A 24,289-nucleotide genomic window follows, 5' to 3' on the forward strand; every position below is an offset into this window, starting at 1 on the left:
AAGTGGTTGACAAAAACCTTCATGCTACTATAGCCATCAATTATCCTCTCCTCCCTACTTGAAGGAGCTAGATTTAGGAAACTGATCATCTGATAACTGATTACCATATATAAAAAACAGAATGCTTCCCATACATTCATCTAAACTCTCCCTAATAAATTTCCCTTTCCCAATAACTTTTTGTACTGCTGGGGATCAAACCCAGTGCCTAGCAGATGCTAGGCAAGCATTGTACTACTGAGCTACACCTCAGGCCCATTAACTAATTTCTTTTAAGTTTTAATTTGAGATCCAAATAGCTTCATGAGTTTTGGCTTGCCAATCCATCTTTTCAAAAGGAAATGTTAAAAGCCCTAAACACCAGGATCAAGTATTGCAACAAGCAATAATCATTGATGAAATTCTTCAAACACAAAATAGATTTTTAAAATTTAAGAAGGGGGATGAATGTATAGCTAAGTAGTAAGGGTATTCACCCAGGGGCTGGGGTTGTAGCTCAGTGGTAAGCTCTTGCCCCGAATGTGTTGAGGCACTGGGTTTGATCCTCAGCACCACAGTAAATAAAAGGCATTGTGTTCATATATAACTAAAAAAAATTTAAAGAGTATTTGCCTAATACATGCAAGACTTTAGGTTTGCTATCAGCATTGCAGGAAATTTCTAAAATTAGTTAAGTAACAACTGTAAGAATGCAATCAGGCCAGGTGGTGGTCTACACTAGTAATCCCCGGCATCTCAGAAGGGTGAGGCAGGAGACTAAGTTCAAGCCCAGCCAAAGCAATTTAGTGAGACCCTGTATAAAAAAAAAAAAAAAAAACCTGGGGATGTGGCTGTGTTTTAAGTGCCCATGGACTCAATCACGGGTACCTCCCCACTACAAAAAAATCAGAATCACAGCACCAAGGTATAGTTTCTTAATACTTATTTAAAAAAAAAAAAAAAAGTTGGCAATAAGTCAATGAATTCTTAACTTCCAGAACACTCTCTCCAAAAGCATAAAAAGATTTAACATTAACATTTTCCTCATTTAAGCTAAGAGCTATAGTATACTTTAGTCATGCTGATGCCTTCAGCGTCCTCCAGAGAAAGTAGAGGCTAGTATATAGGTATTTGGCTGATCTGATGGTGCATGACAAAAAACAAGGAAGTATCCATGAGGCAAGAGCACCCCAATTTCAAGGCCAGCCTTGGCAATTTAGCAAGGCCCTAAGCAACTTAGAGAAACCTGTCTCAGGGTTCACTATGGCTTTGAAGAAATTGTATTCCTTTAACAGGGCCAGAATCCAAGCTATACTACCCTACCCCCAATACTATGGACATTCTACCAGTGAGCTACATAGCTACATCCCCAGGTGTTGCTAAATTGCCTTGTCCTTGAATTTCAGGTCTTAGCCTCCTGAGCCACTGGAATTGCAGGCATGTGCCACTGTGCACATGCCTTCTCTTCTGGATACACTATTAGGGTAAGATAGTGGGGACTGAACCCAGGGCACTTAACCATTGAGCCACATCCCCAGGCCTTTTCCTATCTTTGATGCGGGGTCTCAATAAGTTGGTAAGGCGGACTTTGAACTTGTGATCCTTCTGACTCGACTCAGCCTCCCAAGCACTGGGATTGTAGGCGTTCTTCATTTCACCTGGCTGGTACTTTTATTTTTTAAAGGAGAGACAGGGTCTTGCTAAATTGCTGAGACTGGCCTGGAACTTGAGGTCCTCCTGTCTCAACTTTGAGTTGCTGACATTACAGGCATGTTGTGCCAAGTGCCCAGTGAACTACACTATTTTTTTGTATTGAGGATTGCACCAAGGGGTGCTTAACCACTGAGCCACTTCCCCAGCCTTTTTTATTCCTGAGATAGGATTAAGTTACTTAGAGCCTTACTAAGTTGCTGAGATGCTGGCTTTGAACTTGCAATCCTCTTGCCTTAGCCTCCTGAGCCATTTGGATTCAACGTATGTGCACTGCACCTAGTGAGGTATACTTCTTCAAAGGATCAGATTGAAATGCCAAAAGTTGCTGTGCCCAAAGCTGTGCTGCACTGCTTTGAAAAGCAAGATTTTCTAGTAGCATTTCAAAATGGTTTTGGATATCACTTGATAGAGACATACACCAAACTAAGTCTTAGATTTCTTTTTAAATCTCTTAATTCCTTATGCACATCAATTAAACCTTATTTTTTTCCTCCAATATATTTGTTCCCATGGCCTAGCCTACAACCTGCCCACATATAGTATTATCACCGGAGGGACTAATGTTTGTATCTCCAGCACTTCCAAGAAGTGCTGAAATACAAAGCATTTCTATGCTATTATAAATACAAAATATTGTAAATACAAAAGCTGTGAGGGAATGAAACTGCCAAAATGCAGAAGCCCACAGATTTAGGAGGACAACACATTTAGTTTTATTTCAATCAAATCACAACACTTTCTTTTCCAGCCGCTGCAAAGTTCATCTACAATTTTCTATTACAGATTCACTTTAAAAACGTTTCCTGTGACATTACAGCAAGCCTCATTTTTTTTTTTCAAACAGAGAAACAGCCCCAAATTCTTCCTCAGAAATAAAAACTCAATTCCAGTAAATGGTAAATACATGAAGTTACAGTAAACCAGACACTTAAAAGGACAGCCAAGAAGTCTTCCAACAGTTTATTAGAAAGAATGTAGACATTTAAAAAAATCCCCACTGTCATGAACATATATTGAGGTTTTTCAGCCAGATATAAGCTGAATCAGAAAAAAAAAAAAAAAAAAGAAATAAAAAAAATCCAATAGTGTATTAACATTTTTTCACCCATTTGCCATACTGACAGTGCAAATACAAATCTGGTCTAAATGTACAAACTCTCAAGCAACAATGTACAGCTTTCTTCGTCCTCCATGCTAAGAGATGTAAAAGCTTAAGGGCCAAACAATACCAAATGTATAGGCTTCAAAAACCATCTAAGTTATGGGCATTCACTAGTTTTAGCTAAGATACATCTGGAACACTGACAAGTAATCACTTACATACAATATGCAGTAAATTTTTTGAAAAATAAACTTTAGTGGAACAATCCTGTAGGGTACACCAGAGGAAAGGAAGGTTATCAGTTTAAGATGTCAGCCAATTTATTTCAGCCACTTTGAGTCCATATCCTAAAACCTAAAACTTAGTTATCTTTCCCTAAGCTGAGAGCTTCCTATCATGTCAGTAATTATGTTATGAAGTAAAACAGACTTAGGTGAAATGTTTTTACTTATCACAACTGCTGTATCAATTGCCTAGGACCTCAACAGCTTCATGGAAGTCTGGGAAATGTTCATGCATAAGAAGAGTGCCTTAGCTGACTTAAATTTGCCCCATACAATGGTACATTATCAACCCATAGTGAAGCCTTTAAAAAAAAGGGAAGAAGAAAGAAAAAAAAAAAAAAAAAAAAACAGGTTGAAAAATGGGTTAAAGGAGGCAAATACAGCATCTGCCTTTAGAGCTATCAACTCAGGAATTTTCTCAATTATGAAATCTTGTGGAGAAGTAATTTTCTTTCTCAAAATCCAGGCGACGACAATATTCCTTACTCCAGATCTGGCATTTCTGAAAGGATTTTTAAAACATTAGTATAAATCACAAGGGAACAACTTACTAATATTCTTATAGGAAAAGCAGCCAAAATAAGTTAAAATGTTTCCCAGTGAGTAACTGCTTGTCTTACTAGATCAAATAATTCACATTTCTACCTTGGCTATTTATTCAATACCATAAAAACTAAACAATCATTTTTCTACCAAAAACAGCTAGCAAGCTAACATTTCCACTTTGAAAGTTTGGCCTTTGACATGAAACATCATTGTATAAACATACTTTTTATGAAAATACTTACTTTCATCATCACTGTCTTGTGAATCCTACAGAAGGAGAAATAAGAGTTACCAAGTTGACCAAATAATCCCATTATCTAATCAGTTTACCTGAAGAAGCTAAAGCACTGTATTTAACTAAAGTAGCAAAAATATTCAGTTATATTGAATAGAGGAATTTAATCAGTGAACTTAAGGTCTACTGGCTAACTAAGTAAAATGGATGTACAGCAGAGGATCTAACTTCTTGTAAAAACTGGTGTATGCTTTCTGATGAAAATTTAGCACACCGTTTGAATTCCTCCATAAACTGTCTTCTTCACTCTTGGCATACAATGAAAAGAAAAATGGCTCAATACAAAGGCCAATGAAGAGATAGAAGACAATAAATTTTAATTCTAGATACTAAAATAATTGAAATATTTTCCAAACTATACTGAATAATTTTCCAGATGATAGTAACAGAATGCCGGATGTTGAGAAAATGGTCTAATTAGCATATTCTCCTCTTATAGATTTACAACGTCCATCTGTTTACCTTTTTTTTTTACATCTATTTAACTTACATTCTTAATCAAAGTAATTACTTATTCTTGGGGGAGGGGGGGTACTGGGGAAATAACCCAGGGGTAATTTACCACTGAGCTACATCCCCATTATTATTATTATTATTTTTATTTATGAGACAGGGCCTCACCAAGTTGCTTAGGGGCTCACTGAATTACGGAGGCTGACCTTGAACTTGCAATCCTCCTGCCACAGCCTCCTGAGATGCTGGGATTACAGGGGTACACCATAGTACCCTGCCCTAAACTTACTCTTAACTGAATAAAGTAACTGAATAATGTACATGAGGCATCTATGCAATGATTCTCATGAAATCCAACCCCTTTAAGAATGGTCCACGAACACCAGTACCCTAGTAGATACCCATCAAAAATGGGCACATTTTTAAAAACTGCTTTTCCCTATATATTTTTTAGGAAAAAACAAGCAGCAAAAAAAGCAACCTTGAATCTATATAAAACAACCTATAAATGCATTGTTTCTCACTATTAAAGGAAACAGAAAAAAGCATTTGTAGACTTACATCATCTGCTCCATCTACTTCTGGTAAATCTACATCCTCATCACCACCCATGTTGTTCATCATCTATTTGAAGTGTAAAAATTAGTTTTAAAAATGATGTTAAATTAAGCCCTAGTAATTAGGCTGCACACTCCAGAATAAACCCTAAGCATTTCTCACAGTTTTCACAAATGAAAAATGCAGAAGAATCTTAAGAACCTTGCCTTTTTGGAGAAGGTAGCTTTTTAGGTAATTTCACAAAATTGTCAGAACTTAATGGGAAATTAAGCCTAGGTTCTCCCTGAAGAAAAGTTATTAAAATTCATTCAGCAAGATACCCATATATGAAAGAGAAAGTGAACATCAAAATTCTATGTATTGTGGTTAAATTCTGTGATATAAGAATGGGATTCATTTGCAATTGTAAAAGCTCTGTGTATTAAGCTACTTGACATGTGTATTGTGGTATTCTCATTATGATGTTAAATGTTGTGAAGAGCCAATACAATGATTTAAAATAAAGACCTTTAAGATGGTTAATTTGTACCAAAGGCCTGAATATCAAACAAAAGATGATTAACACTAACTATGAAGATATTGCATAATTTGAGAGGTACACACTATGGAAAATGCCCTTGATTTCAATAAACTGGGACTAACAGTAGAGCATACTTACATGAAAGAGTAATTTCCCATATTTAGTTGGTATAAAGTAAGAAGTATATTAATTTAAGAGATACAGGTAATCCAACAGTAAACAACTATTATCACAGGGACTTTTCTCCCCTAAATTGTTTTATTAATATTTAAACTTAAAAAATAAAATCATGTACATAGCCATATAACTCTATAAACAAAAATATGAAACTTGAAACTATTAAATTATATGCTTACCCAGTTTTTAGAATTGGAAAGATCCTTAAGCTTAAGTCATACATACCATGTAATATGTTCACCCTTAAAAAAGAAATTCTGGACAGGGGCATAGCTCAGTGAGAATGCATGCTTGTTAACATGCGCAAGGGCCTGGGTTTGATCCCCAGCACCACAGACACCAAAGAGGAAACCCTGCCTCATGCAACATGGATGACCCTGGAGGTTATTTTGTTAAATAAAGTAAGCAATCACAGGACAAATATTGAATGATTCTGCTTATATCAGTTGTTCAAATGCACAGAAAGAGAACAGAATAGTAGTGACCAGGAGCTGGGGTTGGGGGTATGGGGGAGGTTATGTGGGGAGAAGAGAAAATGATTTGAGTTTCTGTTCAACAGTTATGAAGTTCCAGCTATACAAATAAGATCAACAAATTGCAGAGATCTGTTGTACACTACTGTGCCTACAGTTACTACTGTACTGCACACAAATTTGAGAGACAGATCCCATGTTGTTTTTTTTAACCTCAAAAATAAAAGGGATAAGCAACTTAGTGACACACCATCTCAAAATAAAAAATGAAAAGGACTGGGATGTGGTTCAGTGGATAAGCATCCCTGGATTCAATCCCAGGTACAAAAAACGGGAGAGGAGGATGGGACAGGATAGGGGTATAACAGTTGTGGTACTTGCCTAGTTTGCCCCAAGTCCTGGGTTCAATCCCCAGGTTCACACACAAAAAAATAAACAAACAAACAGATAAAAAAAGAGACCCCTCGTCAAATCATAGTATAAAAATTCTTTGCAACCTAGTCATCATTGTCTCTTTTTGGGATGGGGTCTCATAATGCTGCCCAGGCTGAGTTCAAACTCAATCCTTACCACCTCAGCTTTCAATAGCTGGCATTACAGGCATGTACCACCACATCTGACACAATCTGGTCTTGAATGACATGAGTAACTGGTAATAAGTTTCCCTACTGTTTGAGGGCTATAAATTTATTGAATTTTATTATTTTTTTGAAAACAGGAAAAAATGTTCAAAATATGCCACGTGCAATGGTAAGTACTTAGGATACAATGGCAATAGAGATACAGCACTTAACACTATCCTCTCCTCCTGCAGAAACAAGGTGCCAGAGTCAGATGAGATGTTAAATAAGTAAAGAAGCTGGAAACAACTCTACTAAATTTTCATGGGGGCTGGGGTTGTGGCTCAGCGGTAGAGTGCTCACCTAGCATGAGAGGGGCCCTGGTTCAATTCTCAGCACCACATAAAAATAAATTAAAGGTATTGTGCCCACCTACAACTAAAACTAAACATTAAAAAAAATTTTCCATGGAAGAATACAAATAAAATCTAGTTAATTAAAAAATTTCAAATTGCAAATTCATTCTTTTGTGGTGCTAGGATCGAACCCAAGGCCTCATGAATGTTAGGCAAGCCTTCTGCCCAATGAATTATATCCCCAGTCCTAATTAATATTCTCTTTTCTAATCAGGATTATTCCAGCACATTTGGAAAGGTCTCTTCTACCCACCAGTGATTAAGCTTTTTTTTTTAAATTTGGGCATGTTAACATGTATGTGTGACATCTTAGAAAACAGGAGTGCAATGGCTAACAGGGATATGGATATATCTCAGTGGTATAGTACTTGCACAGCATACAACAGGCACAAGGCCCTGGGTTGGATCCCCAGCACTTCCTGCGCACTCCACACACACAAAAAAATAGGTACACATCTCAGAGTGAAAAAGTCACTATGATTCTTGGTTTAAATGTTTATACTGTACTACATAGCTCTAAAATGGGTAGTACATTCATGCTTTTAAAAAACTTCATTTTAATGCTAGAATAGCTGTGCTTGAATGACTGTACAGCTTATTTTATCTTTATACATCAACTTGAGAACTTAATCTTTTTAAAAAATTTTTAAGATTAAATTACTATTGTTGAGATCTTATCTGATGATACCAAAGAATGGTCCTGAAAATAAAATGCCTACCTTGAATTCCATTAGGTGCTTGAAACCAAATTAAAAAACTTTACTGGGGGCGGGGGATTAAAGAATGCATTTAAAAGAACTTACCTCAGAGAAACGATCAAAATTAGACATGTCTTCATCTGAATCATCTTCCCAGTCTTTCCAATTATTGAAGTCCACACTAAGCCAATTAAGCTATAGATCAATACAAACACCACCCTGTGATTAGGTTAATTTGCACCTCAAAGACATTTTTTGAACTTCAGGCTCACATCTATTACAGGTGCAGGCATCCATATGCACACAAACCCAATAAAAAATAGAAAATCAGCATCAAATCAATGAGGTTCAGTTGTTAAAAAAAAAAAAATTGGTAGGAACCATTCTCACATACTTGAATAATTTATTTCTGCAGTGACCAAACCAGGTTCACACATTATAAGCAAGTAATTTATAAAGTCTTCTTCTATGCAGTGTCTATTTATGTGTGCATTCCCTCCTTTTTGTGGTATAGGAGATTAAACTTTGGTTCTTGTGCATGCAAAACACACCTTCTACCACTGATGTACATGCCCAGTCCCAAAGTCTTCTCTTGAATGCAGAAGATTCTATATCAACTAGAAACTGATTTTCTAACCACATTTGGTGTTAGAGAAAAAAGAGTATGAGTCTTTATATTGAGCAATGAAATATATATTAAAAGTGTTATCATTAAAAGTGTTATCTTTCATTATTTAAAATACTAACTTTTTAAAATAGAAGAAAACGAAAGCCTACCTTTGCCCTTTCTTTTGTTAACCTGGGCCATGATTGGCCAGACTCTCCTTTTCGTAAACAACATAAAATTGATCTGTCCGTTCTTTTATGCTTGGAATCCTAAAATCAAAAGCACCATCAAACCATTTATCATTTCAGTATCACTCAAGTAGCCTGTTCTTTCTCATGTCTTTTTTTTTTTTTTTTTTTTTTTTTTTGAGACAGGTCTTTAGCTACTATGTTGTCCAGGCTGGCTTTGACTCCCTGATGATCCTTCCTCAGTCTCAGGAGTAACTATGTTTACAAGTATTTACCACCACTTGGCTCTCACCTCTCCTTTTTTTTTTTTTTCTTTTGCGGTGCCGGGGATTGAACCCAGGGCCTTGTGCTTGCAAGGCAAGCACTCTACCGACTGGGCTATCTCCCCAGCCCCTTTTTTCATTTCTTAATCCTAAATTGATTGCTAAAACTTTCCAACTATCCAACTGGGGGTTGAGGGGAAGACTCCCAAGTTCTAGTTTAATCTGGTATTTTTTTTTTTTCCTTGCCTGCACAAGGTGATATAAAACCTTTAAGAACTTGACTAAATATGGCATTACCACAGAATGGTTTAAGGATTCTATTCTTAGATGAGACAAGCCTCAAGACTACTGCCCCAAGTCCAAGCACCAAAGTAAGATCAAAAAGAATAAGCAGAAAAAGGAGATATTGCAAAATATAAGTTAGCCTTTCAACTGTTAAAATAAATTAACAACTTAGCACACTTGATGTCCATTTTTCCACCACTTAAATCAGGATAAAAACATTAAGACTACTTACATTTGGATCAATACAGTGAAAAAGATCAATTTCATTTAAATGTTTAAAATTATCACTTCCTCCAAGACAACTGTATAAAAAAAGAGAAAAAAAGTAAATCTCTTTAAAGATTAATAACAACTTCAGTGAGAGAGGGGGAAAAAAAAAAAAAAAAAAAAAAAAGCAACCCAGTTATTCAGTGATAGGAAATAAAACTTTTAACCTGATGTTGTAAAATGGCAATTTACCTGAAAGTAAGTTTGGATTTTTCAAAATTTACATTAACATCTTTACTGTCTTCAACACAAAATTCAATGAAGACATAGTCCCTTCGATCGTACCACTTTGCAGAAGCAGGCTGCCTACAAAGAGAAAATCAGAAGTTAAGTTGGAACTCATAACAATATTTACTTAATATCCAGAGTTTAGTACATAAGTAATACATTTCTCTACTCCTTATAGTATTGACTAGTTTGAGGCAGTTTAACTCTTAATTTTAAACTTTTTTTTTCTTGGAACCAGGAACTGACCCCAGGGACACTTAGATCATTGAGGCACATCTCCAGCCCTTTCTTATTTTGAGACAGGGTCTCACTAAGTTGCTTAGGGCCTTGCTAAATTGCTGAGATTGCAGGCATGTGCCACCATGCCCAGCCCTTATTTATTCTGACGTGGTTTATGTTGCTGAAGTTCTCAAAATATTACTGAGAGTAGCCTCTAACTTTTGATCCTTCTGCCTTAGTGTCCCCAGTCATCAGAATAACAAGCATACACCAATATGCCTGATTTTTTTATTCTGGTTTTTGTTTTAAAAAATTTTTTAAATAACAAAAATATTGTCCTGCGCCACTTTGATAGTTCATTAAAATGATTCGTGAAGTAGCTGGGTATGGTGGCACCCATGTAATCCCAGTGGCTTAGGAGGCTGAGGAAAGAAGATCCCAAAATCGAAGCCAGTCTCAGCAACTTTGTGAGACCCTATCTCAAAGTAAAAAAAAAAAAAAAAAAAAGTGTTGGGGATGTGGCTCAGTGGTTAAGTGCACCTAGGTTCAATCCCTGGTACAACTACATTCCAAGGTAAAACAGGGCTCTGGCAATGTTTAGTTATAGAAGGACATCAACCTCCCTCAGGTCCTGTGGCACACACCTATAATCTGTAATCCCAATGACTCAGGAGGCCGAGATAGGAGTTTGAGGCCAGCCTGGGAAACTTACTGAGACGAGATCTCAAAAAAGAAAGGGCTGAGGAATGTAGCTCAATGTTAGAGCACACCTGGGTTTAATCTGTAGTACTGGGTGATAAGGTAGAATGCTTGTCAAACATGCACAAGGCCCTAGATTCAATCCTCAATACTGGGGAAAGATCAAATTCTTAGAAGAACTTAAATGTAGGATTGGGGTTGTAGCTCAGTGGTGGAACGCCTGACTCCCACGTGTGAGGCACTGGATTCAATCCTCAGCACCACAAAAAAATAAAGAAATAAAGGGCTGGGGAGATAGCTCAGTCAGTAGAGTGCTTGCCTTGCAAGCACAAAGCCCTGGGGGGTTCAATCCCCAGCACCGCAAAATAAAATAAAATAAAATAAAATAAAATAAAATAGAATTTAAATGCACAGAACAGCATTTGGCTCTAAAGAATGAGCTAGAAAGATGACTGACAGGAGATAGAACCACATCATTCTCAACTGTTAGGATTACTGAATTCTTTGTACTTGGAGAAGCTGTCTCAAAATACACATTAAAAAGAGCTAGGGGCCTGGGGTTGTGGCTCAGTAGTAGAGTGCTCGCCTCGCACATGTGAGGTCCTGGGTTTGATTCTCAGCACCACATAAAAATAAAATAAAGGTATTGTGTCCACCTACAACTAAACTATATGTATATGCCAGTCATAACTCAAGACAACCTTTTCCAAATTTTGAAATTCCCAACACTTTAAACCAGGCACCTGCCTGACTGCCTCTAATACCAGCTACCCTGCTGGCTGAGGTAAGAGGATGACTTGAACCCAGGAAGCTGAGACCAGCCTGCACAATACAAGGAGATGCTATCTTTAAAGAAAATAACACAACAAGCCCAAGACCATGGTAGAGGCCTGTAATACCACTGACTCAGGAGGCTGAGGCAGGAGGATAGCAAGTGCAAAGCAACTTAGCGAGGCCCTAAGCAACTTAGGGGGACCACATCTCTAATAAAACATAAAAACAGGCTAAGGATGTGGCTTGGTGGTTAAGCGCCTCTGGGTTCAATCCCTGATACCAAAACAAACCAATAACAAAAAGATCTTTCTATATAATGCATTTGACCAATCACATTGATATCATATATCAATAATAATTTAAAAACAGAACAAAAAAATTTACATATTATGGCTTAGATGTGAAGTTCCCCCCCCCAAGGTTCATATTTAATGCAGCAATATTCAGGAGTGAATCTATTCAGATTGGGAGAACTATAACCTATTCAGTTCATCCTGCTTTGAATGGGCTAACTGGATGGTAATTGTAAGCAGGTGGGCATGGTTGGAGGAGATGGATCACTGGGGACATGCCCTATGAAGATTTATATTCCCTGTGGCCCCTTCCCTTTTCTCTCTGCTTCCTACCACCTCCCAGCTCCCACCACTGGTTCTGCACCTCACCTTAGTTCCAGAGTAATGGAGTTGAACCACCATGAATGTCCAGCGGAAACTGTGAGCCCAAAATCAAGTTTTCCTCCTCTTATTGTTCTGAGTAATATACTTGGTTGTTTCCAAATTTAAGACACCAGCAAGTTAGCAAGGGTAAAGAACTATCTCTTTGCTGCATGTAGTATAGAAAAGTGTAATCCCAACACCTCAAAAAGCCAAGGCAGAAAGGTCGCAGTTCTTTGGTAACTTACAGAAAACTATCTTTCTAGACATCCACTGGCAGAATTTTTGTGGTGGTATTATAGATGGAACCAGGGCCTCGTGCATGTTAAATAAGTTCTCTATCACTAAGTCACATCCCCACTCCATTTTGCAGGTAAAACAACAACAACTACGACTTAAGGTTGTAAATGTCCCTTAAAAAGAAAGCTATTAAAGGAAGGTGCTGGGGAGCTATGCAGACCAAATTATGATGTTACATATATGCATGTACAATTATGTAACAATGAGTCCCATTATGTACAGTAATGCACCAATTAAAAAAAATGTGGAAAAAGTCTTCCCAAACCTCTGAGGAATAGGGAATTACAACTTAGAATATTAGTATACTAATATATCTAATCAATGATTTATTTCTTGAACAGACCACATATTATTGCTGAACTAATTTTCTTGTCAAAACAATGTTCTTTATATGTGATAACGTGTTGTAGCTAATGGAAAATACTTGCTGCCTTAATATATAACTAGGGACTATGGTGGGGGTAGGTATTGCTCAGTGGTAAAGCATGCGCTCAGCATGTACAAGACCCCATGTTTCATCCCCCAAACTCCCCCCCCCCCAAAAAAACCCATGGTAATGCCTCACAGTCCTATTTTTAAAACAGCATTAATGAACCTAGGGATTTAGCTCAGTGGTAGAATGCTCATCTAGTATGCACAAAAGTCCTGGGTTCAATCCCCAGAACTGGAAGAAAAACAAAACAACAATACAAAAATACAACCCAGGCATTAAACAACCAGAAATGAAGAACTCTCCAGGTACCAAAATAACATTCGCAACTAAAAAGAACGAGCTGAATGGCTGATCCATATGAACTTGGGACATTTTGTGCAAATGAAGTTTTTTGTTTTGTTTTTTTTTTTTGTTTTTTTTTTTTTTGGGGGGGGGGATTACCAAGGATTGAACTCAGGGTCACTCTCACTAAGTTGCTTAATTAGTGGCTCTATTTTTGCTGGGCTGGCTGTGAACTCGTGTTCCTCCTGCCTCAACCTCCAAAGTCACTTGGATCACAGGCATCCACTGGGTGCAAATGAAGCTCTGAAGACCATGAGGTCAGTCAAAACAGGAAGTAACAGCTAGACATAGTGGTGCACACCTGTAAGCCCAAAAACTCAGGAGGTTGAAGCAAGAAGCAAGTTTGAAGACTCTGAGATTTTGTCTCAAAACAAAACAGGAGACTGGAAATGTAGCTCAGTGGTAAAGTACCCTGGGCTCAATCCCCCTATGCAAAATAAAAACAAGCGGCACCATAAAGTTCCTGCCATTAGCAAAAGATCATTTGAGCACACAAAGGAATGACTGCTGGAGCTGGGGATGTAGCTAATAACAAACAAGAGCACCTGCCTACCATGTGTGAACCCTGGGTTCAATCCACAGTACCCAAACTAAATACATAAATCAATAACCAACCAAACCACCATCCTTAGCTTAATTCCAGCTTAGATGAACTATGAGGCAAAGGAACATGTTAAATGATTCCATTAACTAGCTCTTTCAGGTCAGTGAGTAACAAATCCTGACCATTGTGTAACAAAAAATTGTTCCTGACTAAATAACAGCTAAGAGATGTGTGTATTAAGAACTTATAGATCATGCACATCCACAAGAATGGGATCCTAATAAGAAAATAAGATATACTATTAATATAAATGTTATATAAATGTTAATATCAAAATTGACATTACTGTCAGGTATAACTAAAAACTACTAATAAACAAAATTTATGTAGGTTTGTTAGCAAGGATGTGGGGAAAAAGGAACACTCATACATTGCTGGTGGGAATGCAAAATGGTGCAGCCACTATGGAAAGCAGTATGGAAAGACCTCAGAAAACCTGGAATGGAACCACCATTTGACCCAGCTATCCCACTCCTCGGTTTACACCCAAAGGACCTAACTCAGAAAATTATGGCATTTGCTGGTAAATGGATGGAGTTAAGAGAATATCATGCTAAGTGCAATGAGCCAAACTCAAAAAACCAAAGGCTGAATGTTTTCTGATACGTGGATGCTAATTCACAATAGGAGGGAGAGGGAAGGAAGAATAAATACTTAGGTAGAAAGGAGTAAAGGGAGGGGAAGGGGTATGGGGGTAGGAAAAATAGTAGAGTGAAACAGACATTATTACCTCGTGTGTGTGTGTGTGTATACACACACACATATATGACTGATGTGTTCCTATAAGTATGTATAATCAGAAAAATGAGAAATTACACTACATTTATGTATGAGCTATTAGAACGTATAAATGCATTCTACTGTCATGTACAAAAAATTAGGATAAAATAAATAAAATACATTTTTTACAAAGGGGCCTAGAGATCTAGGCATGGTAGCACATGCCTGTAATCCTGGTGACTGCGGGGCTGAGGCACAAGGATAGCCAAGTTCAAAGACAGCCTCAGCAATTTAGTGAGACCCTGTCTCAAAAAAAAAGACTGGTGATTGGTTCAGTCGCTTAACATCCCTGGGTTCAATCCCTAGTATATGCGCGCGCGCACACACACACACACACACACAAAGCCTCTAGTAACAGTGGCCTGGTTAAACCGAATGCATCAGCTCTTCAGTATCTATTCATATTGTGTTTGTGTATGTGTATGAATGGCTATTTATTTATTTATTTATTTATTTTCCCCCACATAAGGGCATTTATTAAGCAAACAGGGTATCTCCCTGCAGGGTAAGAGGGAAAAGGAGAGGAAAAGAGAAAAGAAAGAGAAAGGGTGCGCACTAGAGAGAGTGGAACGCGAGGAGGAGGAAAAGCAAGTCGGCTCTTTATTTTTATTAGTCGTTTTTAGTTACACATGATAGGAGAATGTGTTTTGATATAATCATACATACATGGAGAGAATAACTTCCCATTCTTGTGGTTGTACATGACATGAAGTTAAACTGGTCACAGATTCATATATAAACATGGGAAAGTTATAACCAAGTTCTGTTCATATTAAAAACACCAGAACAAGCTGGGCATGCTGACCCACACCTGTAATTACACTGGCTCAGAAGGCTGAGGAAGGAGGAAGTCTAGTTCAAAGCCAGGCCCAGCAACAGCAAGGCACTAAGCAACTCAGACCCTGTCTCTAAGTAAAATGCAAAATAGGGCTGGGGATGTGGCTCAGTGGTTAAGGACCCCCCCCCCTCCGTTTAATTCCCAAAAGAAAACAGAACAAGGAATCCCCACCCAAAGACAACAGAACAAGGATTCAACCAATATACTTTCCTCAGATTCACACCAAGTAATCTACATTTATATAACTATTATGGGAAGAATTGTTTTCCCCCTAAATATATATATGAAGTCCCAATCCTAAGTACCTCAAAAGTGACCTTACTGGGGCTGGGGAGATAGCTCAGTCAGTAGAGTGCTTGCCTTGTAAGCACAAGGCCCTGGGTTCGAACCCCAGCACCAAAAAAAAAAAAAAAAAAAAAAAAAAACAACCTTAAAAGATTTTCCTTTTTTAAGGTAATTAAGTGAAAACAAGATCTTGGAGAGTAGGTTCTAATCCAATATGAATAACATCCTTATAAGAAGGGACTAGGCACATATAATTACAAGAAAGACACAAGATGGCAACCAAAGAGGTAAGGAGAGAGGCCTCAGAAGAAACTAACCCTGCTGACAACCTTGATCTTGGACTTCCTTAACAGTGAGGATATAAATTTTGTTGTTTAAATCACCCAATTTACCGGGAGTGGAGGCTCAGGCTTATAATTCCAGTGGCTCAGGAGGCTGAAGCAGGAGGATCACTAGTTCAAAGACAGCCTCAGCAAAAGCAAAGTGCTAAAAGGAATTCAGTGAGACCCTGTCTCTAAATAAAATACAAAAAAGGGCTGGGGATGTGGCTCAGCGGCCAAGTGTCCCTGAGTTCAATCCCCATTATCTGCACCTCCTATAAAATCACCCAGTCTGTGATACTTTGTTATGGTCGCCTTTTCAAACTAATACAGTAATTTCCTAGGCAATAAAGAAATTTAAATTACTTAAGCCATGGGATAAGGCCCCAAGACAAAATGGCTTCTACATTTTTAAATGGTTGCTAAAAATAAAAATGGGGAGAAATACAATTCAGGGATGGGGAACTGACTGCCCTACACTTGATCTGAACTGGTAATAAATACATATATCACTTACTTGAAAAGGGAACCAAATCCTTAGGAAATGCCCTTTTGTCTTATACGAAGTTCACAACATCTCCTTTTCTCCTATCATCCCAAAGAGAGAAGATTGGTTCAGCTTTAACTCAAGGTCCTAAACTAATTATATTCTATTCATCTTGAGCCTTTATAACTAGCATTCACACCACAGTGCGAATGTATTAATTCACTTTAATAAAAATGTATCTACAGATGTAAAAATTGTTTTACACTTCTCCATACACCATGTAAGTCCACTACTTAAAGCAAAAATAAAGCAAACCCAATGGGACATTTCATGCTCTTCTGACCAGCATTTCTAAGCTCAGTATTAGGGTTATATAATGTCATTGAAGGAATTAAATTTTTCATAGCCTACAATTCTTTTCTATAGTTCTTAATCAGGTAGCTTTTAATCCTAATGTGCAGAAAATTACAAGCACCATACAGTTTAAAAACAGACACACCAGGGATGCTAAATGCAGTAATTTGCCAAGGAAAATACCTTTGCTAGCTTAATATGTGCAAGACATATTTTACCATTAAAAAAACACCCTCATCTTCCATTCTTTTTATGAACTGGTAAAATAGAAATATTAAAAATAATTTGTGGGGCAAGGTGTGGTGGCACAAGCCTCTAATCCCAGCAGTTTGGGAGGCTGAGGCAGGAGGACTGCCAAGTTCAAAGCCAGCCTCAGCAACTCAGCAAGATCTTAAGCAATTAAGCAAGATTCTGTCTCAAAAATTAAAAAGGGCTGGGATGTGGCTCAGTAGTTTAGAGCACCTGGGTTCAATCCCAGGTACCAAAACAAAACAAAACAAAGCAGGCCTGAGTATAGGACGCAGCTCAGCAGCAAAGCAATCAACTAGCATGTATAAAGCCCTGGATTCTATCCTCAAGGTATACTGGATATAATAGAATTCTACAGCACATCACTTGTCACCATGTCTAACACCAAGGACAAAACACCTTTGGTACAATCCCCTACACCACCAAAAAATATATATATATATATATATTTTTTTTTTAGAATATGAAAAATCGAAAGTCCTATAAATCTTACTTTTAAAAAAAAAAAAAAGTCTTTTAGTTGTAGGTGGACACAATACCCTATTTTATTTTTATGTGGTACTGAGGCTTGAACCCAGTGCCTCACGTACTCCACCACGGAGCCATCACTCCAGCCCTATCTTAGTTACTATTATAACTCAAATCTGACTCACTGAAATACATTTAGCTCGATCTCATATACATATACACATGTACATACATATATACATACATATGTGGGTGTGTATAGATTTCCTTCACACAGAATTCCTTATCATTTTGGCATATCCCCCCTTTATTTTTAAAATCTTTCATTTCACAGCAATGTCCAGATAAGTTTCATTACAGATCAAGTTTTGGTTTGTTTTTGTTTTCTTCTGTGGGGGATGGGGGGAAGTGGGAGGATGGGGGGTACTGGGTATTGAACTCAAGGGCACTTGACCACTGAGCCACATTCCCAGCCACATTTTTTTTAGAAACATTTTATTTAGAAACAGTCTGAGTTGCTTACCTCCTCGCTCTGAAGCTGGCTTTGAACTCCTGATCTTCCTGCCTCTGCTTCCCAAGCCCCTGGCGCATACCACATGGCAAATTTTTCTAGTTGCTTTTTCTCTTTTTTAAATATTTTTAGTTGTGGATGGACGCAATACCATTTATTTATTTATTTGTTATGTGGTGTTGAGGATTGAACCCAATGCCGCACACATGCTAGGCAAGCACTCTACTACTGAGCTACAACCTCAGCCCACAAATCAATGACAAGAACGGGATCCTAATTAGAGTAAGTTACACTTCATGTACATATGTCAAAATACACTCTACTGTCACGTATATCTAAAAAGAATTTAAAAAAAAAAAATCACATTGTACTCCATCAGTATGTACAATTACATGTCCATTAAAAAATAAAATAACAATACACAAATCGAAGTTTCTATATATACAAAGGTGGTACATATCATTGCAGTACCTGAATTCTTACTCAAAATCTCTGCGGAAAAAATTAGGATGCTATCGTCTGGTCACAAAATATTAGCATCTTAATCTACAGTCAAAAGTACTGGAGAGAAGAGCAAAAATGGTCATTTAATAAAACTGTTCAGTTGGACATGGTGGTGCACGCCTGTATCTCCAGCGACTGGCAAGATCAAGACAGGAGGATCCCAAGTTTGAGGCCAGCCTGGGCCACTTACCAAGACCCAGTCTCAAAATAAAAAGGGTGAGGCCAGGTACAGTGGCCCATGCATGTAATCCAGAGGCTCAGGAGGAGGTTCAAAGTCAGCCTCAGCAACTTGGTGAGACCCTGTCTCAAGAGTAAAAAGGGTTGTGGGATATTGCACAGTGGTTAAGCACCCCTGGGGTCACTCTGTGGCACCAAAATAAGTGGTGGGTGGTGGGGTGGGGAGTTCTGGAATTCTTTTGTAAGCATATCTAAGGGACTATAAACATGGTACAAAGATACTCTTAACAACATTCTTTTTTTTTTTTTTTTGCTACTGGGGACTGAACTCAGTGGCACTCGACCACTGAGCCACATCTCCAGACCTATTTTGTATTTTATTTTAGAGACAGGGTCTCAATGAGTTGCTTTTGCTGCAGCTGGCAATGAACTCGCAATCAATCCTCCTGCCCCAGCCTCCTGAGCCACTGCACCCAACTTAACAACAATCTTTAATGATAAAGTCTATTAAGTTTTGGTGAGGATGCAGCTCAGTGGTAGAGTGCTTGCCCAGCATTTGCTGAGGTTGTGGATTTGATTCCTAATACCAAGTGCATAGGCATGCACACACAAAGCCATTTTATCTGTATACGGAAATTAACCAGAAACAAAACGTAAAAAGAATTTTTACTGAAAAGCCAACCTCCTTATACAAAGAAAAACAAAGGTAAGCGGTTAACAGGTACAATCAGATGAAGGGAACCTAAGGTTCTATAGTTTTGACATAATTAAGAAAGCTCAGGACTGAGGTAGCTCAGTGGTAGAGCACTAGCCTAGCAAGGATGAGGTTCTGGATTCAATCCTCAGAACCACATAAAAATATAATAGAGGTACTGTGTCTACCTACAACTAAAAAACAAAACATCCCCAACCCTTTTTAATCTTTCAGTTTGAAACAGCTCTTGCTAAATTGCTGAGGCTGGCCTTGACCTTGGATTCCTCTTGCCTGTTTCAAGAGTAGATGGGATTATAGGTGTCATCACTCCTGGTTTAGTCTATCTTTATTGATGAAAAGTAAATGGCACATTTTAACAATCTAACTGGTTTTAAGTACTTAGATAATAATTTTATTTTTTTAAGAAATGCTTTTTTTTGTTTTTAGTTGTAGATGGACACAATACTTTACTTTTTTATGTGGTGCTGAGGATCAAACCCAGTGCCTCACTTGTTCTATGCAAGCACTCTACCACTGAACTACAATCCCAGTCCCAATAACTTTATTTAGATATTTAAACATGTAAGATACCGGAGGCATAATACACTCCCTTCCAGTACACAACTTCACATACTTTTTTTTTGGTATGGGGATTGAACCCAGGGGCACTTATAAACTGTGCCACATCCCCAGTCTTTCTAAAATTTTACTTAGGGTCTCACTGATTTGCTTAGGGCCTCACTAAGTTGCTGATGCTCTCTGAACCTGAGATCCTCCTGTGTCAGCCTCCTAAGCTGCTGGATCACAGGCATCCGCCACTGGGCACATGTTTTAGTTTTGATGACCACTGTGCTTGGCCTGAAATGAACACTATCAATAAAGTATGGTTGCTGCACCTGATTGAAATAACTCCTGAGGTAGGAGGATCACTAAGTTTGAGGCCAGCCTCAGCAAAGTGAGGCCCTAAGCAATTTAGAAAAAAAACTGTGTCTCACAATTACGAGAGGGAAGGAAAAAAAAAAAAAGAAAAAAAAAAAAAGGGCATGTGTTGTGTGTGTCAGGGATATGCTCAGTGGTTATGCACACCTGGTTCAATTCCTGATACCAAAATAAATAAATCTATAAAATCTATCACAGTCTAGCCATACAACCACACAATAAACAAAAAAGTTTTAATACAACATACTCTGTATTTTGATAACAAAATTACTGGGTATAACAGTACTCCATTTAAGAACTCAGATAAGGCCAGGTGAGGTGGCAGACACCTGTAATCCTTGAGGCTGCTGAGGAAGGAGGATCTTAAGTTCAAAGGCAGCCTTAAAATTTAGTGAGGCCCTAAGCAACTTAGCAACAACGTGTCTCAATAAAAAGGCCTGGCCATGTGGCTCAGTGGTTAAGTGCTTCTGGGTTCAACTCCAGGCACCAAAAAACAACAAAAACAAACACCTCAGATTAAACCCTGGGCAATGGTGCATATCTTTAATCCCAGCTATTGGGGAGGTAAGGCAGGAGGATCCCAAATTCAATCCCAGTTTATGTGGAACTGGGTTCAATCTCCAGTACCGACCAAAAAACTTCTAAAAAAAGGTGAGGGAGAACCTCAGATAAAATACAATCTGTAGTGTTTAAAACCAGGTTGATTGTAAACAGTTGATATTACAAAAGTAGGTTTTCCTGAAAAGGGAAGACTCCAAAATGGTTAAGGGCACCTAAATTTTTAAATTTAAGTGAAAATTAAACAGGTCAATCTTATAAAATAATGGCTTGCACACACGTGATTTTGTCATTTTCAGTTCATGTCTTCTAGTTAAAGTCTAACTGAGCAAGAAAAAAGGAAATCCAGTTGCTGGGTTACAGTGGTTAGGAAATCAACATTGAACAAAGGCCAACATCACTCTTTTCTATCTTAGAGAAATTAACTATATACAATACATTCACTATGACAATTCTGAAGGTTAAAAACTGATCATGTTATTTTGGGGGTTTAATCCTACAAAGCTGTGTGATATAAACAAAATAAGATTTTAAACAATATTAGGAGTCACACAGTTTGTTTCCAGAAAACGTATTGAAAGATAGGCACCAAGTATCTCAAAAGTAAGTAAAACTGAATAGTTCATCATCTATTGTAAACGGCCCCTACATGGTAATAATGTATAAGTGCAAAGTAGCACGCCTTACATTAAGTTGATGCAAGACCTTTTTTGTGGGGGGAGGGGTACAGTGGGGATTAAACCCAAGGCCTCACACATGCAAGGTGAGCACTCTTATCAGAGTAACACAACAACCCTTATATTTTTTATCCATTTTTAAAATGGATAAAGTTTTTAAATGGATAAAATTTTAAAATGGAAAAATCAGTTTCTAAGTTGCCTGGAAGCTTGTGATCCTCCTGCCTCAGCGTTGGGAGAAGCTTTCGAGTGTTCTGTCATGCTCAGTGTCTGCAAGGTCTTAAAGAGAGAGATATTAAAACTCCAGTTTTGAGGGATAGGATGCAGCACAGCAACACGGAGGCCCTGGGTTAGATCCACAGGAGAGAAAAAGAAAAGAGGAGGGGGGAAAAAAAAAAAAAAAAAAAAAAAAAACCAGCCTTCTCCAAGGTTGATGTCAAATCAAGAGATTTTACATAAAGTACTTTTTTGTAATCTAACAATTTCAACTAGCAAATAGCAATAGTTTTTACATGGGGGGGGGGGACCCTCAAGACATCCAGCATAAAATCTCTCTCCGCCTCTAAAAAACTTCACAACAGACATCAACAAACTGAACTCATCAGATGGATTCTTTGTAGAACTGATGACCCCTTATAGGTCTCTTCCAATCCAAAAAACTGACTCATAAGATTCAACTTACCTAAGCCAACAGCTGGATAAGATGTCTTGAAGAGTTTACAAGATGGCACACACTGAGCATTTTTAAAGAAATGTACCTTGTCTCTTCGAAAAACGAATATGAAGGTAGCATTCTTGTAATACGAATGCTTTTAGGAATATTGACTGTTACATTTCATACACTTACATAACTTGATATTTTACTTATTTTATCCAATATCCAGAAAGTGTTCTCAAATCAAGCCACTTCAAATATAGTTATTTCTTGGTGAAAAGATATTTTGACATTACTGTTAAGTTGGTTATGCTTTATCCAACAATTCACTTTCTCCTCATAATTTTCAAAGTGTAAAAGGCATTTTAGTCATCATGCATGGTGGAGACCGCCTGTAATTCCAGAGGCCCAGGAGGCTGAGGCAGGAAGATCAAAGCCAGCCTCAGCAACTAGGAAGGCCCTAAGCAATTCAGCAAGACCCTGTCTCTAAATAAAATATAAAAAAGGTGTTGGGGATGTGGCTCTGTGGTTAAAATACTCCTGGGTTCAATCCCTGCTACTTTTTTTAAAAAAGGCATTTTAAGACCAAGAATCCTTGTTACATTAAATTTTGAAGACAAAAAGAGAAGACGTTTTATATAAATTTAAATTTTCTTGAAAAGTAAACTCTATTACAAGTCACTTTGGAGGCAGTCGGGAATCCTGCAAAATTCTAATATACACCCTTATAGTAAGTAATACAGATTTTGTCCTGGAGGTCTCAGTCATTAACTGCAGTGTATCCCATACTTACTCATCTAGATTTCTAGTCTTATAAAATACGTAATTAAACCTTTGAAAGTGTATTGCTTTCTATAGAAAAAAATGTTCTCCATACCTGACTTTTGAGTTGCCCCCCCCCCCCCCAACACACACACTGTAAAATATATTCTCATACCTGAAAAATTTCAAGCTTTCCATGAGAAAGTAAGGCCTGGAAAACAGTGCCAAGAATTCTTAATTGATTAAAATCACTAAGGTTTTCCTTTGCCATAATTAAGATTCCTAAAGAAGCTGCAACTTGGGATGTAGTTCAATGGTAAAGCGTTTGCCTACCATGTGCGGGCATGGGTTTGATCCCAAACACCGCAATAGAAAAAACATTGCTAATGAACCTGTTATAAACATACACTTAAGCATTTTAAGAAAAAGGTCATTACATTACCTATTTCATCCTCACATTGAGAGGATAATGAAACCTCACCTAAAGTTTAACGTGGAACACAGAAAACGTCCACACACATCTTTCTGACTCGACACGTGCCCAGCTACCTGGTAAACTTCTCGCTGCCAGGGAAGGGGCCGAGTTTGGGCAACCTTCATTCTTTTCAAGAAACTGGGAGTTAGGAAACGTCCTGGAAGAACCCACGCTCAAGAAACCAAGACACAAGAGGAAGTAAGTTGTGGTGACGGCATGGCCTCCCTCTAGTTGCCTAGCAGAACGCGCCGCTCACGGCGGAGGGCCGCGTGGTGCAATACCAGGAGCAACATCGGCTTCAGACGGCACCCACCACAGGTACCCGTGACCCAGGGCCGGGCCCCAGCGTCACGAAGCGGCAGAACCAGAGTGCCCAAAAAGGTCAAATGCAATCCCAGAGGGTCCACGCCTCCAGGGCGCCCGCACCGCAAAAGCTCACAGGAGCTTAGGACCCAGGGCTAAGTTAAGAGAGTTACGAGCGACCCATATGGCAGGAGGGGGAAAAGTGAGCTTTCTGCCGGGGCGGGGGCCGCTGAGGGGCGATTTAGAGGTGGGGGAAGCAGACATCTGGAGAAAAAATGTCCTCCACCAGCCAACGGTAACCGGAACAAGGATCCCGGACCTCCCACCCCCGGGCAGGGACCACTGCCACCACTGAGGAAAAAAAGCCGAAGGGGCCGCAAGCGGGGGGAGGCCAGAGAGCCACTTCCCGGCAGCTCAGGAGCCCCCAGAACGGCCTCGGCCTCACTCCGGGGCGACCTTCCCACGGCGGGATGTCGCACTCACATTGTGAACGGGGCAGGGGGACGGGCGAACGGGTGGGCGGGCCTCTCTAGCGGCGGCTGCTGGGGAGTCGGCTCCTCTCCGATGGCGACTCCTGCGTTTTCTTCCCGATCGCGGCCTCTAGTCGCTCCCCTTAG

General features: G+C 38.7%; 1 protein-coding gene across 2 annotated transcripts; it reads right to left on the reverse strand.

Moving 5' to 3' along the window:
* Positions 1-2,637: 2,637 nt before the first annotated feature.
* Positions 2,638-24,289, reverse strand: PTGES3 (prostaglandin E synthase 3). 2 transcript variants are annotated; one of them, XM_079143270.1, is made up of 8 exons: positions 24,156-24,289; positions 9,577-9,690; positions 9,350-9,419; positions 8,552-8,650; positions 7,880-7,969; positions 4,934-4,996; positions 3,867-3,891; positions 2,638-3,580 (listed from the first exon to the last, which is right to left on the reverse strand). In XM_079143270.1, coding segments are annotated over exons 1-8 (483 nt in total). In that variant the 5' UTR covers positions 24,158-24,289; the 3' UTR covers positions 2,638-3,560. The 2 variants fall into 2 exon arrangements, with proteins under 2 accessions (XP_078999396.1, XP_078999397.1); XM_079143271.1 differs by lacking the exon at positions 4,934-4,996.

The sequence above is a fragment of the Sciurus vulgaris genome (genome assembly GCF_902686455.1).
Source record: "Sciurus vulgaris genome assembly, chromosome: 5".
NCBI classification, from domain to species: domain Eukaryota; kingdom Metazoa; phylum Chordata; class Mammalia; order Rodentia; family Sciuridae; genus Sciurus; species Sciurus vulgaris.